This window comes from Vigna umbellata, chromosome 1, assembly GCF_029865625.1.
Source record: "Vigna umbellata cultivar VRB3 chromosome 1, Vumbellata_1.0, whole genome shotgun sequence".
NCBI lineage: Eukaryota > Viridiplantae > Streptophyta > Magnoliopsida > Fabales > Fabaceae > Vigna > Vigna umbellata.
In genome coordinates, this window is record NC_142165.1 from 97,975,838 (window position 1) to 97,992,630 (window position 16,793).

The following is a 16,793-nucleotide window of genomic DNA, read 5'->3' on the forward strand; positions in this document are numbered from 1 at the left end:
TAAGCATCGCTAAAAAAAAATTCTATAAGTAAATATCCCATGTCTTCGTTTTAGGCATTGGACAGAGAAGTAATATAGTAGTAGTAGAGTAGAAATAAATCCGTGAGACTAGAGAGATGCTCTTATGGTAAATCTTATGTGTAGATGTTGCTAAAATTATATAATATTTTATGAGTAATTGAAATCTCTCATGTCCAGGTTGGATGTAATAAATTCTAATTCTATGTACTTCTACTTCTCGAATATTTATATATACTTTCATTTAATAGTTTTTCTATTTGATATGTGTTTATTGATGGGATGACTTGTTCACTCAAATTCTTTCAATGGTTTTGATTGAGTTTGAAGATTGTTCTTAAACTACGGTTCAATCAAATCATCTCACTCTTTCTAGAGGTTGGACTGGACAAATGAGTCGTGCACTTAAGACAATATTCATTCAATAAATTGGAGGAATCACAATGGGTCTGAAGTCCTTAGGTTCTATACTGAAGGGTCTAGATCTACCCTAGAGTACTTGCAGGACATTGAAGGATTTACATATTAAGTAAACAAGATAATAGTGGTAAAGTAGAAGAAGATGAGATAAAATCCAATCATCGTCTCTACTCTGATTAATCTATATAATATATACTACTAACAATATGTTCTTAAAGAAATCCCAAAAGCAAACTACGAATATGTTTGCTAAATCTTTGTGGATACGATAATCTCTATTCGACTATACTACAATTGACATGGTGCACTTGCCAATAGGCCACATAACTAAATAATCCTTTTAAAACTTGATATTATGAGATGTTGTGACTTAAGTCCTATGAATGTAAAATCTCAACTTAAGTTAACCTCATTATGGGTATGCAATTTTTAGGTGAGTGAAGCTAATATTATAACATATTTTCATTCGTATATTGTTCTAAATATGTGATTGTATGATAGTTGAAATAGTATGTTAAAATGTGATATTATAAAAATATGTATAATTATTGAATAATTATAATGTTTGGATGAAATTTATACCTATTTATTAGCATTAGAAGATTGATTAGCATTAGAGGATTGATTAAACACAATATGCACATTATTTTGGTATATTGTACATATAAGAAATTTAAAATTGTGTGATTTTAGATATATCACTCAAGAGGTGAATTGTCCCTTTAGCGACATGTGAATAATGATTACGTGCCTCAAGTGTCATCATAAATGCTTATAAATTATTAAAGATGTTCAAGCGACTCTCAAGTCGTCACTTATGGTTTAAGTGGGAGAATGATTGAAATAATTTTCTGTTTTCTGGGACTCTCGTCATTCAAACTTTAATCCTCTCAAATATACAAATGTAGTATATGGTGATTCTGAAAGTTAAGTTATACCAAAAGTCCCTCACTGAAATATTGTTATAACACTTAAGCAGTACTAAAAGAAGGATAGTCAATTACTCAAAAAATGAGAGGATGTTTCATTAAAAGGAAGATTAAACCAACTTTCTCTCTTTTATTAAAGTTGGTATTGCTAAGATTACTTAAACAAACAATTTTTTCTCATTAGATAAGTATGTATGTAAGAAGAGAGATTGTTAATGATGATAACATGATATATATGTGATTTATGAAATGCATAATATTATATGTGAATATTTTGTATGATATGTACATAATGATACCTATAGAGTTTTTCTTAGGTTTATTACGAGGAATTAATGAAATAATATTATTATCCTAATGCAACCTTATTAAGTATACACACTTGTTCCCAAAGAAAAATATAACTCAATTGACGACCTATACTACATAAATTAAGATTTTGGATGATTAAAATTTTAAAAGAGTTTGTGCATCAAAATCTTACAAGTAAATTCAACTAAAGTTGAGGATAAATTATTTATATACTATGAGTAATCTGATAATTTATTATAAAAACACATTTATAAAAAAAGCTATCATTATTAGACGTCAAATATCATAAATTACTCGAAATTTTAAAATTCATTCAAAGAATTACGGTACAATAATGTATAATATTGTGATAAATCAAGCATCATTAGAAGAAAAAAAAATGTGTTAACATTTTATATGATTTTCACACTATCATATCATCATAAATTATCCTGTACATATAATAAAAGTAATTACTCTAAAAAATAATTTATATATGCAATTGATTGACAGTCTTATCAAGACTCTATAAAAGTGAAACAATTTATTTTTGAAACATTCTTTAAAAAGAATACTTTATTAATTTTTTTTACGGATTGCAAATATTTGTTTCCCATGTGATCCTTGTTCTACGTGTATATGTTGAGTGCGGACACTTTCCTCCTAAGTTGATATGCTAAAAACTTGACATCTGTTAGGATGAAGATCCCGAAGGTGGTGGCAGTGATAATAAATGCATAACACCTTCAATCTCGTTGTCAAATGTCAAACACTTGAACAGAAATGTTCAGTCTCAGTGTAGCACCACTGCCTAACTACTGAATTATCAAGTTTTTTACCTACAAAACTATCACTGTCGATGCCTAACTTGCTTAGTGCAAAACTGATAACCAGCCAGGCAAAATTAAATAAACCTCATAAAGATTCTGCTTGTCATACCCAAATAAGCTTTTCCAATTTCATGTGCCCCCAAGTTTCTCCATGTTCATGGGTTTTCTACCCTTAATTCAATTTCGAAAATTGGAACTAATTAATTAAGCTGTTTGGATTTGATGGTGAAGCTTCCCGAGTCACAAGTTAATGCTTTTCCAGCACATGCCTTAATACCAGAAGTTAGTGCAACTTTCCACAGTTCCATCAAATCAGACCATGTTAGCACTTTAGAACTTGTTCATACCACCTTTTATAAATTTTGAGGGGATTACTTCAGTTTCTATATGTAATAATTTTAAATAATATGACACTTATAGTTGATTGTCACATCACATTTAATTCTAGGAAGATAAGAGATACCGCCACCCACCAACGTTACCATTTTCCTAACCATGGACGTATTGAAAAACAAAAGTCTTCATTTTTCTTCAAGTCACTACTTAGTGTCAAACTGATGAATCACACTCTTAGCGATATCTTCGATTAGGCACATAGCGTGGTGCGATAATTTAGGAGGAGGTCGCCTCTCACGGTCCAAAATAAAGTTGAAACCATTGATGAAGTTCATACCAAGAGATATAATTGTCGTTTTTGTGGTAAGCCTCCACTTCTGTCAAGAAGATGGAAGCAACACCATCGACACTGTTGCATTGAAGATGGTCGCAGCAGTCATACTTGACGCAGAAAACACAGTGTTGAAGTACGTGCACTTTATTAGTATTAAAACGGATCATTCTTTTGATTATAATGGGTTAATTCCTTAACGAGTCAATCTAATTCAACTTATTTATTATTAAGTTAAAAAATTTTAAAAATTTGAGTACATGTTGATAGATTGAACACATTGATTTATTTTAATTTAATAATAATTTCTTTTAATTTAAAAAAATAACAAATTCTTTTCTATTCAAATCTAAATAAAAGGAAATGATCTTAAATTAAATTTGTGATCGATCAAAGATAAGATTTCATTGACACAAATATATCACAAAATCTTTTTAACAAAATTTTTAATGGCTTTATAGCGATTCAAAATAAATTTCTACGTACAAATTGAGTTATTAAATATAAATTTGAGAATTTTTCATGTTTTTTAATTACTCCATACAAAAATGATTTCACACAAATTTCTGCTTTGATATTTTGTAAAATGACTAACTTAGTAAAAAAATACTTATTAGAAAGAAAAATTATGTCGATTAGTGAGTCAATCCAGTTCATCACAGATTCAACTCGGTTGAGCATAGTTAATTAAGTTGAGACAAGTTCAAAATTGACACGTATATAAGATTTCAAATTTTTTTTTCAATTTAACTTAGTTCATACCTATAATGGACCAGATTATCACACGAGTTCCAACTCATTTTGACAATACTAATAAAGTGGATGCGTACCCAAATACCAATGAATGTTGAAGACCAAAATGGATAGGAGTGACAATCCATATCATTGTTTTGACCTGTAAAAAATGAATCAGTTTAGACTTAACTACCACAAAAAAGTAGACTATAAATTGTAATTTATCCGATCTATGACATGATGGCTAGTTAGAGCTTTTTTTTCTTTTAAAAAATATTTTAAATTTTGTTTATGTATATATCATAAATAAATATTAAAAACATCTTTAATATATAAACATTTTCTAAGATTTTAACTATTATTTATTGTTTTTAATTGAATAAATTAAAATAATTATTATATTTATATGTTAAATTATTTTATTATAACTAAAAATTGAAATTTAATTAATGAGTTTTAATGATTTAAATCACAACAATATTACATATTTACATCTTTAAGAAATTAATATTTTAAATTATTTTTATTTTTATCTTTTTAAAATAAGCAAATAGGTGAATGTGGACTAACTCACCAATTTGGCTAGTAGGTGAACAAGACTAAAATGAACTGATAGATTAAAAAATCTAATCCAATAATCCGATTTTGGCGAACTGACAGACCAACATATGAATAACGATCTATTTTGTCACCCTAAGCGTGAAGGGTGAAGTGCTACTGCCAAAAATTATGTGGACATCATTTAAAATTATTATATAAGACATAATTTCGCTTTAAAGTGTATCAAAACCAATTATTTTAAAAGATACTAAAGTAAGACCCTTATTTGGAGGATTTTTTTAATCACAAAATATATGTTATTTAAATCTATGAAAAATAATTAAGATTTCTATAGGGTTTTTAAAAATTTACTCTAATCACATATACTATCCCTACTTACCCTAATCAACCTTTGGTCGGTTTATTTCATTTTCTAAAAAGAACTACATTTGTTGTCAAATTTATGGGTGTGTTTCTATTTAATAACCTTTTAAATGAGTAGTCAGTTAATGTGGAAAACCTAGGTACTTTCTCTACAACTGAAGTAGAATAAACTATATGAAAATTTCTTTAAAATATTAATCAAATAATAATAATAAATAATAATAACAGTAGTAGTAGTAATACTTTCTAAATCTTATTACAAATATATAATATTATAAATTTACAACGTTAATTTTCTTTCAAAATTATAGGTCCTTAGTATTCATAATCACTCTAAACAAGTTCCAAGTCAAAATCTAAATATATTTAATATTAATAGTTAAGTTTAAACATTCTTCAAGAACTGATTTTTCACCAATATAATTTTAAATTTTTTGACAACGTCTTTCTTAAACTAAATTTCCAATCACATTGGGGTAGTCCCGTTTTCAGAACTCATACTTTATAATTAATTAGTGCTGTCAAAATAATGAATTGTAACGAGCTAATTCAGTTTATTACGGATTTCAACTTGATTGAGTTTAAAAAAAATGTAACTTTTTTATGTGGATTAGTTTTCAACCTTCCTCATTTAGAACCCGGCTCATCCGAGTTGAACGGTGAGCTAGGTTGGCTCACCAACCCATCTAATTTAATTTAATTATTTATTATTTTATGTTTCAATATTATTAGTTAACATTTTTTATTATATTGTAGATAGAGATAAAAATAGTGTTTCAAGAGAGAAAAATATTATAGATTTATTTATTCAAGACTCTAATATTATAAATGAACAAATGGTACAATAATTATCAATACTAAAAACTTATTTGTTTGCCTTTTGTGCTTATTTTTATGCTTGGATTGTATAATATACATTTTTAATTGTCTTTGAAGTTTAACATCATTTTAGAGTGAAGTTATTTAGATTTGAATAAAAAATTATAATTTTTTTTTTTTTTTAAAAAAACTTATAATTAAGTTAGATGAATCAACCCGTTTAACCCACCAACCCGTGGTGAGTTAGACCGGGTTCAAAATTTTTCAACTCTTTAATAAGCGAGTTGGGTTGAGTTGGCTCACTAAGGTCTTATTCACTTGAATGGATTTAGGAGAGAGTAATTAAAGGGATTTTGAGGATTTGAAAGTAAATTTTGTTGTTGTTTATTTGAGTGAATTTGGAGGTAAATAAGAGTGAATTTGAAAGTAAATTTTTTTAATTTGTCACGTCAATCAAATCCTACACTAATTCTCAAACTTTACTTCCAAATTCACTATCACTTACCTCTAAATCCATTACCTCCAAATCCACTCAAATAAACAACAACAAAATTTACTTTCAAATCCTCTCAAATTCTCTCAATCACTCTCTTCCAAATCCATTCAAGTGAACAAGACTTAAGTGATCAACTCGTGATGGGTCGAGTCAGGTCGAGCTGAATTATCCGTTTTCACAACTCTATAATTAATATAAATTTATTATATATTTAAGGTAAATATTTTGGTAAAAATTGCTTTAGAAATTTAAAATTAATTAAAAATTATTACGTCATGTAATATTTTATTATAAACAGATTTTAATGATAGATAAATTCTTAAATTGTTTTTATTAATTCTTAAAAATTGAGAGATAAATTAATTTTGAAACTGATAAAGTGCCTGAAAAAACGCGTGTTTTGACAAGTGTTGTACTACCCATACTTAATGCCACTTTCAACTTAAAGTTACATCAAACCAAGAATAAAGTATGTTCTGGAATTCTTTAAATTTATTATATTATTTTAGAAATTTAATATTTAGATTTAATTAAAGCTTTAGTATGAATTTTTTAATTGACTATTTATTAAATTTGTGATTTATTTAATATTTAATATTTTAATATTTTTTAATAAATTTTGTGGTTCCATTTTCTTTATCAATTGGAAAACATGTTTTTTATTTTATGTTCTCGAATTGTTTCCTATGTTTCCACTTATTAATAATTACAAAATTATATAACTAATATAAATAATATTATGGTTAATGTAAAATAACAAATTATTTTATTATTTTTATTAAAAATCTGTTTAATTATCAATGATGATGAGAATAATCATCAGACAGTATGGGAGAGTATAAGGACCTCATTATTTAACACATTTTCTGATAACAATAAAAAACTTCATAGAGTCACATTTATTAAGATGAGGAGAGAGTAATATAAAAATCATATCGTTTCAATAATGAAAAAATGTAGATGAGAGATTCAATTAAAAATATATAAATTTTGTTAGAGACTTTAAATTTAATCACATTTTAGATTTAATATTTTATGACTAATTTTTATTGTTATAGGGTTTTTAGTTTATCTCTCGTTTTTATCTTCCATTGTAATTTGTATAGTTTCTCCTTTTGTTTTACAAACACGTGCCACTTTTACTTAAATTTTTGTTGTCGTTTTAGCTTTCATCTTCTTAAGATGATAAGAATAAAGAAGGAATTAGAATTTTCTTATTTGTTAATTTATTTTTAAGCTTAATTAATATTTTGATTTTAATATTTATAGAGTTTATTAAACGTGTTTCTTAATTTTTTTCAATTTATTTTTCATTTTATCTGAAAAAGATTAGGTCGTTGATTCTATTTGGAAAATGAATATGTGTTAGTTTTGTTAGGAACTCAGAAATTTAAATGCTAAGAAATTTAAGTATTGAAAGTCTCATATTAAATAAAAATAAAAATTAAAAAGTTAATTAAATCTTAAAATTTTATGTTAAAATTGGTGTGAAAGGGTTTTGTATAGATAATCCATATCTCAAACAGTGGTATTGAGTCGGCGAGGATTTATCTTGGTGCCCACAGATGTACTCAATCTCTCAAGTTTATCATATCCCAGTAAAAAATTATTATGAAATGGTTTTGAATTTCAGACACTTGAATTCAATAAGAGCAGCAAACTTTACTGGAATAACTTTAGATATTACATTAAAACTGAATTGATAAAAATGTTTAGAATTATATAATATAAATTAACTTTATTTTAATAGCTGAATCTTTAATTAAAATTAAATTATATTTAAATTTTTACGAAATACCTTTCGAATAAAGGATATGATAAATTCGAGTATGAAGATTTGCTTGATGTCCTGATGATTGCAAAATGTTTAGTGGATATCGTTCTCTAGATTATGAAAGCATGTGAATGTCCCATACCACGACGAGGAATTTGAGTAACCTGTGTCCGAGTTTCTGGCAAAAACCCAAAATTTTAGTGTTTCTAAACAAAGACAAGTTTCTCAAAAAGATAAGATTGCCAAACCAGGATAATTTAGGTCCGTCATGCCAAGTAAGAAACCAGAAACTTCCATACCATGCTATACATCACAATAATTAAATAATTCAAAGTTTTTCTTTTTTTTCTAAATCACGAATTTTACTAGCAAAACTCATCTTTTAACAAGTGATTGTCCAACTCCATTTAATAGACATTGGTAGGGATCTTTTAACAATTATAAAAGCATGTTTCTAGAAAATGAGCAACCTATGGACAACTCTCTTCCTTTGGAGAATAATAAGGATGTCCTTCTCCCTTTTAGAAGGTAAAAAAATGACATTTCTTGACTCTTAGGTTAGTCCCAATGTGTTGGACCTTGATCAAAAGCTTCATTCTTCCAAGAGATGTCTTTAGCAACCTAGTAGTGTCAAAAGCAATCCTCATGTTGGGCTAGCCTTCTCATCATCCAAAACTTTTAAAAGGAGTCTCAACCTTAAAAGAAGAGATGCCAAAACCAAATTTATTCTAAGACAAAAACTAAACAAAAGTAAAGAAAGAAGGTGAAGAAACTTTCTTTTTACACATGTTTATTCTCCCTAAACACTTTCCTCCATCTTTAGTAGGGATTAGGAACTTGGGTAGGTAAAATTTCATCCATCCTCCATAATAGTCCCAATAAACCTTTGACACTTGCAAGTAATAAGAGAATGATAGATTTCTCCTTAGTCTTCAATTACAATTCAATCATTAATTCTCGTGATTGGAGTTTGGCTTCCTTGGAGACTCTTTCTCTTTGCCTTTGCCTAGAGATATATATATGCTATTTTCAAGTGATGAATAAAAGTATCAAGTATTTCTCGATCTTTTGACATTAAAAAAAAGATAATGATAAATTTGTGCAAAACCTGCATATCATAAGTTTCCTAAAAGAAATTTCATAATTTCACAATCAAAAAGATTTTTTTTTGTATTATTTAAATTTCACAATATTTTTTTAATTTAAAAATTTAATAAAACAGCTTTTTGTGTGAATATTATTCTTTTAAAAGGTAATCAAATGTTTAATTTCAAAATATATAATAATTATTTTATAATATTATATATATATATATATATATATATATATATATTTATTTATTTATTTGAAGGAGTTCCTTTTTTTCATTTGCTTTCCAATTTTATTTTTTAAATACATTTTTTTAAATTAAAACAATTATTTTATTAGTTTTCCCCTTGTTTTAAGTTTAACTTCTTTTTATTTGACAATTATTTTAAACTTAATCATTTTTAATTATAAAACTACATACAAAATAAATAAAATCATTTACAATAAAATTATAAAAATTATTTATATTTAAATTTATAATTACAATAATAAAAATAATAATAATTTTATTATTTTTTTATTATCATAAAAAGTGAACACATATATTTTATTTTATTTTATTAAATTTTAAATTTTTTATAATTTTTATTATTTTAGATTTTAATATATATATATATATATATATATATATATATATATATATTAAAAAGTAGAATATTTATAATTTTGTTTTAAAATGTTAAACATATTTTCATTAATTTAAATTTTATGTGAAATTAAATTTCATCTCAAATTTTGAATGGTTTTCATTTTTAAAGTTTGTTAACGTAGTTTTCTTGATAAATAGAACTACATTCATTAACAAACGAGGTTGTGAGATGTGTGTTTACATACGATGTTCTGATGTGTTTTTACATGCTAACATAAACATATATCTAATACTATTTGTTATATTAACAAATCTTTAATACAGTTTAATAATTATATCTATTTATTTTTAAAGTTTGATAATTAAATTACATTAGAATTTAATACATAAATAAAATTTAATTTCATATCATTATTCATGAATTAAAAATATATTTAACTTTTATTAAAATTATTTTTTTATTACTCAAAAACAAAATATATACTAGGACCTAAAATTTGTAAGTATAAATTTACATAAAGTCAATGTAAGATTAAGAAAGGTGTACATACGGATAAGATTAGGCTTGTACCATTTGTTTCTTACCATTCCTAATGCACTTCTTTTGGATTTTTTTTTTCTAGTTTGGTTATGCATCATCAAATGAACACTATTATATTGGTTTGATTGTGAGTGTAGAGTGTAATAATCCAAACATATTAATATAATGATATAGATATATAGTTCCTAAGATTCGAGCGTATAGTAGGGTTTAATAAATTGAATATATAATGTATAGTTATTCATGATCTAGTATGAGATGCTAATAAGCACAATATATTAATATGATGATAATTTATCACTACACAATTTTTTTTTATCTTAAGTGTGAGTACGAAATCTAAAAGTAAAGGAGTATTTAACTTGTCATGTATTTATTGCTTGTTAGTATAGTAAGGATGTCAAATAAATTTATATGTTGCTCAAACTCGTCTTAATATTGACAAAAAAAAAAATACATCGACAATGCATATAATGAATTTGAGTATTACTTTAATTTTTAAATAAGATACAGATACATCTTCATAACCATTTTCGTTGTAAATTAATAAAACATTCTTAGTTTATTTTAAAATTTATGTAATTATAATTTCTCTATTATCATTTGACTTTGAAGACTAGATTAGAGTGTTTTTTTTATATTAAATTCTTGATAATATTATATTTTATTTATTTTGATTTTTGTTTCGGCCAGATCTGGAGGACCCTGCTAAAACACATGAGTTTGTCGAAGAGCGGACGGACGTTGCTGAATCCCACGAACTGAAGCAGACCGAGCGGCTCTGCCTCTAGGGGGCATTAGAAGCTGGTGAAAATCGGGCGGTTACCTCTTGGCTGAGGGCTGGACGCGCTGGGAAGGGTCGAACGGACTCTCTCGTCTTCAAGTCCTGGTTGTAGTATTCGTTCCCTCCTCGTTCTCCAAGTCGGGCGGTCGAGTACCTGTCAAAGGCACTCTGATGCTTAAGTCGGTAACATAACCGAGTGGTCTGTAATGCATGTATATATTGCATCGTAAGCAATCTGTCCAGAAATCATACCTGAAACCTTTATTTATACTGATTGTAATGAGCTTTTACCTTTCGTGAGCCTGATAACGGCTCAATCATACCTTAATCTTCATTAAGGGTTTTAATGAGTCATTAGTGTTTAACCATGACCTAATGAAGGTTGATCGGGACGGGCGGTCAGAAGGTGGTCGACCAATGATGTCAACCTAGGTGGACGATCACTCGGTTCTGCTCATCGGTCATACTGACGCTCGGTCTTGATGGCCGACCTAGGTGGACGTTCGGTCCATGTGTGGTCGAACAACGTTAGCTTGGACGCTCGGTCAGGATGGTCGACCTGGGTGGACGTTCGGTTTATGGTTTCGGAAGGACCGGACGGTACAATTTTTAATTTTTGTAAAAAGTATATAATAAATATTTGGGAAATGTAGACACAGATACATATATACTGTTATGAAAAAGGGTTGAAATACAAAAACATTCAAGCAAAGACAACCATTTATCAGTTATTGCTTATATACTCCTCGAAAATGACAGTACACATTGAATCATGCCTATTTGCCTACTTGTTTTATCTAGTAATTGAAATAACTTTGTTGTATTGACATATTTTAACAATTGTTTTCTATTAGATATATTTACATATATTTTATATCTATTATTTTACTATTCATTTTTCTTTCAAATACAAAAGTTAATTTTTTAATAATAAAAATCCTTCTAAAAATAGATTGTCTGGTAAAAGAAAAAACATTTTCCTTTGTATTATCCTTTAATTTGGCAACTTTTGGGACTTATGTTCCAAGATTTGGGATATTAGAGTTTGTTGTAACTCTTCGTTCTTTTATCGAAATTATTAACGTACGAACAATTACTCGTGCGCTATGCTACGGAATTCTTTTAGACACGCATATTTGTCGTCTTGTTTCACGATTTTTCCTTCGAAGCTCCTCCATAATTTATATTGCATATTGCATAGTTGTTGTGTCATCATTGTGATATTATACTTTTTGTACCCTCATCGTCTTAGATTTCTATGGCCAAGACTTATTTCATCTATGCAATGCAAAACAACGTGTGTCAAGATGCCCTAGCTAAACATTTACTTTCTGTTTACGTTTGGAAAAGATATTTCAAAAATGTTAAGAAATTAAAATATATAGTATTTGAATTATTCATTATTGAATTATTTTTATTTTTAAATAGTTTGTTTGGATGAAATAATTAAAATATCTTAGATTTAAATTTTCATGTTTGAATAAAGCAATGTAGTGTTTATTTTAAGGTAAAATTTACCTCGTTCTTGAGTTCGAGTTAAGTTAGTTTAATTTTCGATTCAAGACGACTCGTCTCGATTTCTGTTCATACTAACTTGGTTCGACGTTTGGCACGGGTACACTCAACTCGACTTTTGGTTAAAATTGATTCGACTTGACCTTTGATAATGATCAACTTGACTCAACCTTCAATTTGAACTACTTGGTTTGTTCTTGAGCAGCAACTGACTTGACTCAATTTTCTGTCAGGGTTGGCTTGACTCGACCTTTGACAAAGGTCGACTTAACTAGACATTTAGTCATAGTCGACTTTGCTCGACCAACTAGAGAAAAACTAATTAAACCAATGCAATACAAGTAAGAAACTAAAACTCAATAATCAACTTTCTCACCATATTAAGAGATATAATCCATAAAAGACCTTTAACACTTATTAGTGCTTATTATAAATCATTCTATTGAAAGATTTAATATTAATTTTCTTTAGTGCCTCAATTATGTTTCCTTGTAGTTTAAGTTAATCCTCTTCAAAATTAGAATACTCTGTATCATAAAATATATTAGTCCATTAAAAATAATTTTTAATTTTTCTGCAGAATGAGTTTCCTTATAATTTAAAAATTCGTTATAATTTAAAAATTCGATATCAGAACTACAATAAATTGAAGATATCAATGTCATCAAACATATTCAATACTTTTGTCATTGTTTCATATAAAAAAACATGACTAATTTTTATCAGGATTAATTATATGTTTGTTTCAATTTTGATTTTTTTGTCTGTATTTTAAACTTTGATTCAAATCACACTCATCTTATAAGACTTTAACAAGAAAAGACCTTATGCAGTGCATCTAACATGATTTATTGTTTATCACATCAAACAAAATTTAACGTAATTACGTGAGGAAAAAATTGCATCCACATCTTTCTTAAGTAAGAAACCTACCATTAACAAAGTTTAAAACAAATACAAAAAATCTAAATCGTTTTATAATCTAACAAAGTTTAAAACAAAATACAAGAATCAAAATCGATTTATAATTTAACAAAGTTTAAAACAAATACAAAAATCAAAATCATTTTATAATCTAAGGTTGAGGATCATAGGATGTCCTGGAGGAAATGCCGGGTACCTTTGGACAATATTATAATGAGAAGTGAACAAAAACGGAATAAAAAAGGGTAACAAGGAACACAAACATTTAGGAGATCTGGGACACCTTTTTAGATTGTCCTCCTTCCCCATAAACTTCACCATACAAAATAGGCCAGCCTTTCCACTTTCCACTAAGCTGCAAAGTACAAAAACAACCCCTCTGCTTTATAATACAATTTCTTCCCCAAACCATCCCAAAATTTTGCGTTCAAGTACAATTCATGTTTGGTTTTAAAAGACTCCATTGCTAGTCTGAGAGATTCATCAAATTAATGACATCTTGATATTAGTTAATGGGATTCAAATAGTTGATAGAACCCACCGAAATTACTATAAATTTTCAGGCCATAGACATATTTATGAAAGTACACCATACCATACCCCACTAACCACTGCTACCAACAGTTTCCTGGTTATTCGGGTCAATGTAATGTTTGAATGAACTTTAGTTCCACTAAGCACTGAAAGACTGATTTTAAATACTTCCCTATCAAAGGATTAAGAACTTGCAGCTGGAGAAGTAAGAAAAGGACAAGAACGAGAATGGGGACTCATACCAAAAAATTAATGGCATGGACCCCAAATATATGTGCCACAATTGAATGATTGCACAAAATTTGCAGGCAAGAAGTAGTGAGCGAGAAGGACGTGAGAATACTAATAGCCTTTTCAAAATTCCTGATCAGATCAGATATCCCCACCTATTGCCCTTTTCTTCTTTGTCACATTGGCATACACACACCATGTTATTTGATAACCAACTTAACACATCACTGCATTCATTACTAGGGACACTCTATCCTGATATTTTTTCCACTCCTACTGCTGCTAATCTTCTGATTCTGATACAGACTGATTCAGCTTCATTCAAACAGTTTGGAAGAGGTGAGTTAATTCCTCAAGTATAAATATAAATAAAACTTAGATATAAAATGTTAAGAATATAAAATGTCCGCATCATATTTTGTAGATACAATTAGAAATGTATGAAACAATTTAAAAATTAGAATTTCAATAATTGTACAACAGAAATTGATTTCAGTCAAAAAGATTGATACACAACAACATTGGGGGCTCCAGACTTGTAAGTTGATCTTTTCTTCTCTTCCATTAGCTCCATTTGTTACACGGCATTAACATCTTTAGAACCACTGAGGTAGAGTTAAAGTGAAACAAAGGGGGTATAGTATTTGAAACTGAAGCAATGTACAGAGGCTGCAGCTGCTGTTACTCTAAGCCTTTTCTCTGTAAAATAAGTGTATCCAAAAATTCTTTCTTCCATTGCAGACTTAACCTCCTTCAACCTGCTTTTTGTACTGCAGTTTTAAATAAGAGAATGTATAGTTTTTGATCCATGGAGAAATATAGAAACCCTCCAACGGAATGGGTCACAAAAGACCCAAAACTAGTCCCCACAATACAGTGCCATGCCGGCCCATACACTCCATCAAATTCCTGCAAATTGCAACCACCCGACCAAATTTCATTGACCAATCAATCAACCAGACACCCAAACTTTGAAACACCACAATAATCTTAATTACTTACCAGTAATGTAAAACTCTTACAACAGAACAAATTAATTAAACGGAATAAGGTGTACAATGATTGTTTTATTGGAAGTGTACCTTTTTGAGGGAGAGTGCAAGGGTCTTGGATGTGAACTTCTCCATGCTATCCAAAGCATTTCTGGCACAATTCACGGCGTGGATCTGCATAAACGGTGGCATATCAACAGAAACCATTTTCGCCCCATTGAGTGCAAAGACATCTCTTAAATCAGCCTGTGACCCACAGAAGGATCTCCTTCTGCCCCCACCGCCGCCACCCGGAGCAAGAGACAAAGAGATTCTCTCAACGCCATCATGTTTCTCCAAACCAGGTTTCTTCTTTTCAACCTTAGCATCCTCAACCACACCCTTATCATTAGAATCACCAAGTTTCCTCCTTTCCAATTCCAAACTACGCTTTTGGGACTTCTCTTTGTGGGTTCTCTTCACAGCCACAACAACATCACTCTCTCTCTCTGGGACGACCATGACAGAGGTTGTCATGGGCTTCCCCTGCAAGTTGGTGTCGACAAGAGGAGAGTGTTTGTGGGGTGGACGAGTTTTGTGGGTTTGAGCCAAGTTTAGGCTTGACATGTGTTTTACCAGAAAAGAGGGTTTATATGTTTGGATGAGATCTGAGTTTGGGGTTGTAGGTTTGGATTTTGGAGCGTCCAAGTTCCGATGTTGGGAAGGGTGGTGCGCCATGCCGAAAGGGTGGTGGAAGCCGAGAAGGTGGAAACTGCAAAGTGAAAAATTTTGGCTTTGTGGTTTTGTTTTGTTTGAGAGAGAGAGAGAGAGAAATAGTATAAGATACAGAGAATGTGTTGTATTGTAATGGTGGTAACAACTACTGTACACTAGATGAGGACTTGTTTGGTAAGATGAACACTTAAACTGGTGTTTAATTTGGTCACGCGCCATGGGGAGAGTAGGACCCAGTAAGGATGGAGAATTGTTGACCGTTGACCAGATACCTGAGGATCTTACGTATGAGAATGGGCGTTGTATTGGGCAGAATGGTAGGGTAGCGTAGGGTTGGTCAGGAATACACAATAGTATTATTGTTTTTGATTGCCATTTTGAACTTTCTCGTGCTAAGAATTGGTTTATTCTTCCTTCTGTGGTTGCCTTGTTAACGTTATGATTTTCAAATTTTGTAGCTTTGTGGAAGGTAAGGGAGGCTTATTTATTTTTATTCATATTGAAATATCAAATATATTGAATGTTTGATGATGATGTTATTCGTGTTTGTTTTCTGGATTAGTAGTAGTCATGGCACACACATGTGGGTGATGGGGTCATGATTTTTGTTGAGTCTTTGTTGAAAAAAAAACAACCAAAGAAAAAGGAGAATGGGTAGTTGTTATTTGAAAACCTTGGAAATTATGAACATTCATTAATTTCAAAGAAAGTTTGCTTTACCATTCTAATCTAACTAACACCATTAGTCTACACATTAATTGTTATGGCTGTCCCTTCTAACATTTAAAGCATAGAGATTTTAAAATATAGTGATAAACATTTTTTTTATACTTAATTTTAAATGAAACTCAAGTTTAATTTATTTTAAATATACAATTATAATAAATCTATTTATTTTAATTGAAAGATGGTAATGGTGATTATATTTAATAATGTGGAGTGGTACAAGAATATTAATCTCCTTTCTTGTTTTGAGT

General features: G+C 29.1%; 1 protein-coding gene across 1 annotated transcript; it reads right to left on the minus strand.

Annotated features, from left to right (window-relative positions):
* Positions 1–14,469: 14,469 nt before the first annotated feature.
* On the minus strand, positions 14,470–16,110 carry LOC124834650 (uncharacterized). Its single transcript, XM_047309395.2, has 2 exons — positions 15,193–16,110; positions 14,470–15,019 (listed from the first exon to the last, which is right to left on the minus strand). Exons 1-2 carry the CDS (start codon positions 16,033–16,035, stop codon positions 14,864–14,866), a joined length of 999 nt encoding a protein of 332 aa, XP_047165351.2. The 5' UTR covers positions 16,036–16,110; the 3' UTR covers positions 14,470–14,863.
* Between the last annotated feature and the right edge of the window lie 683 nt (positions 16,111–16,793).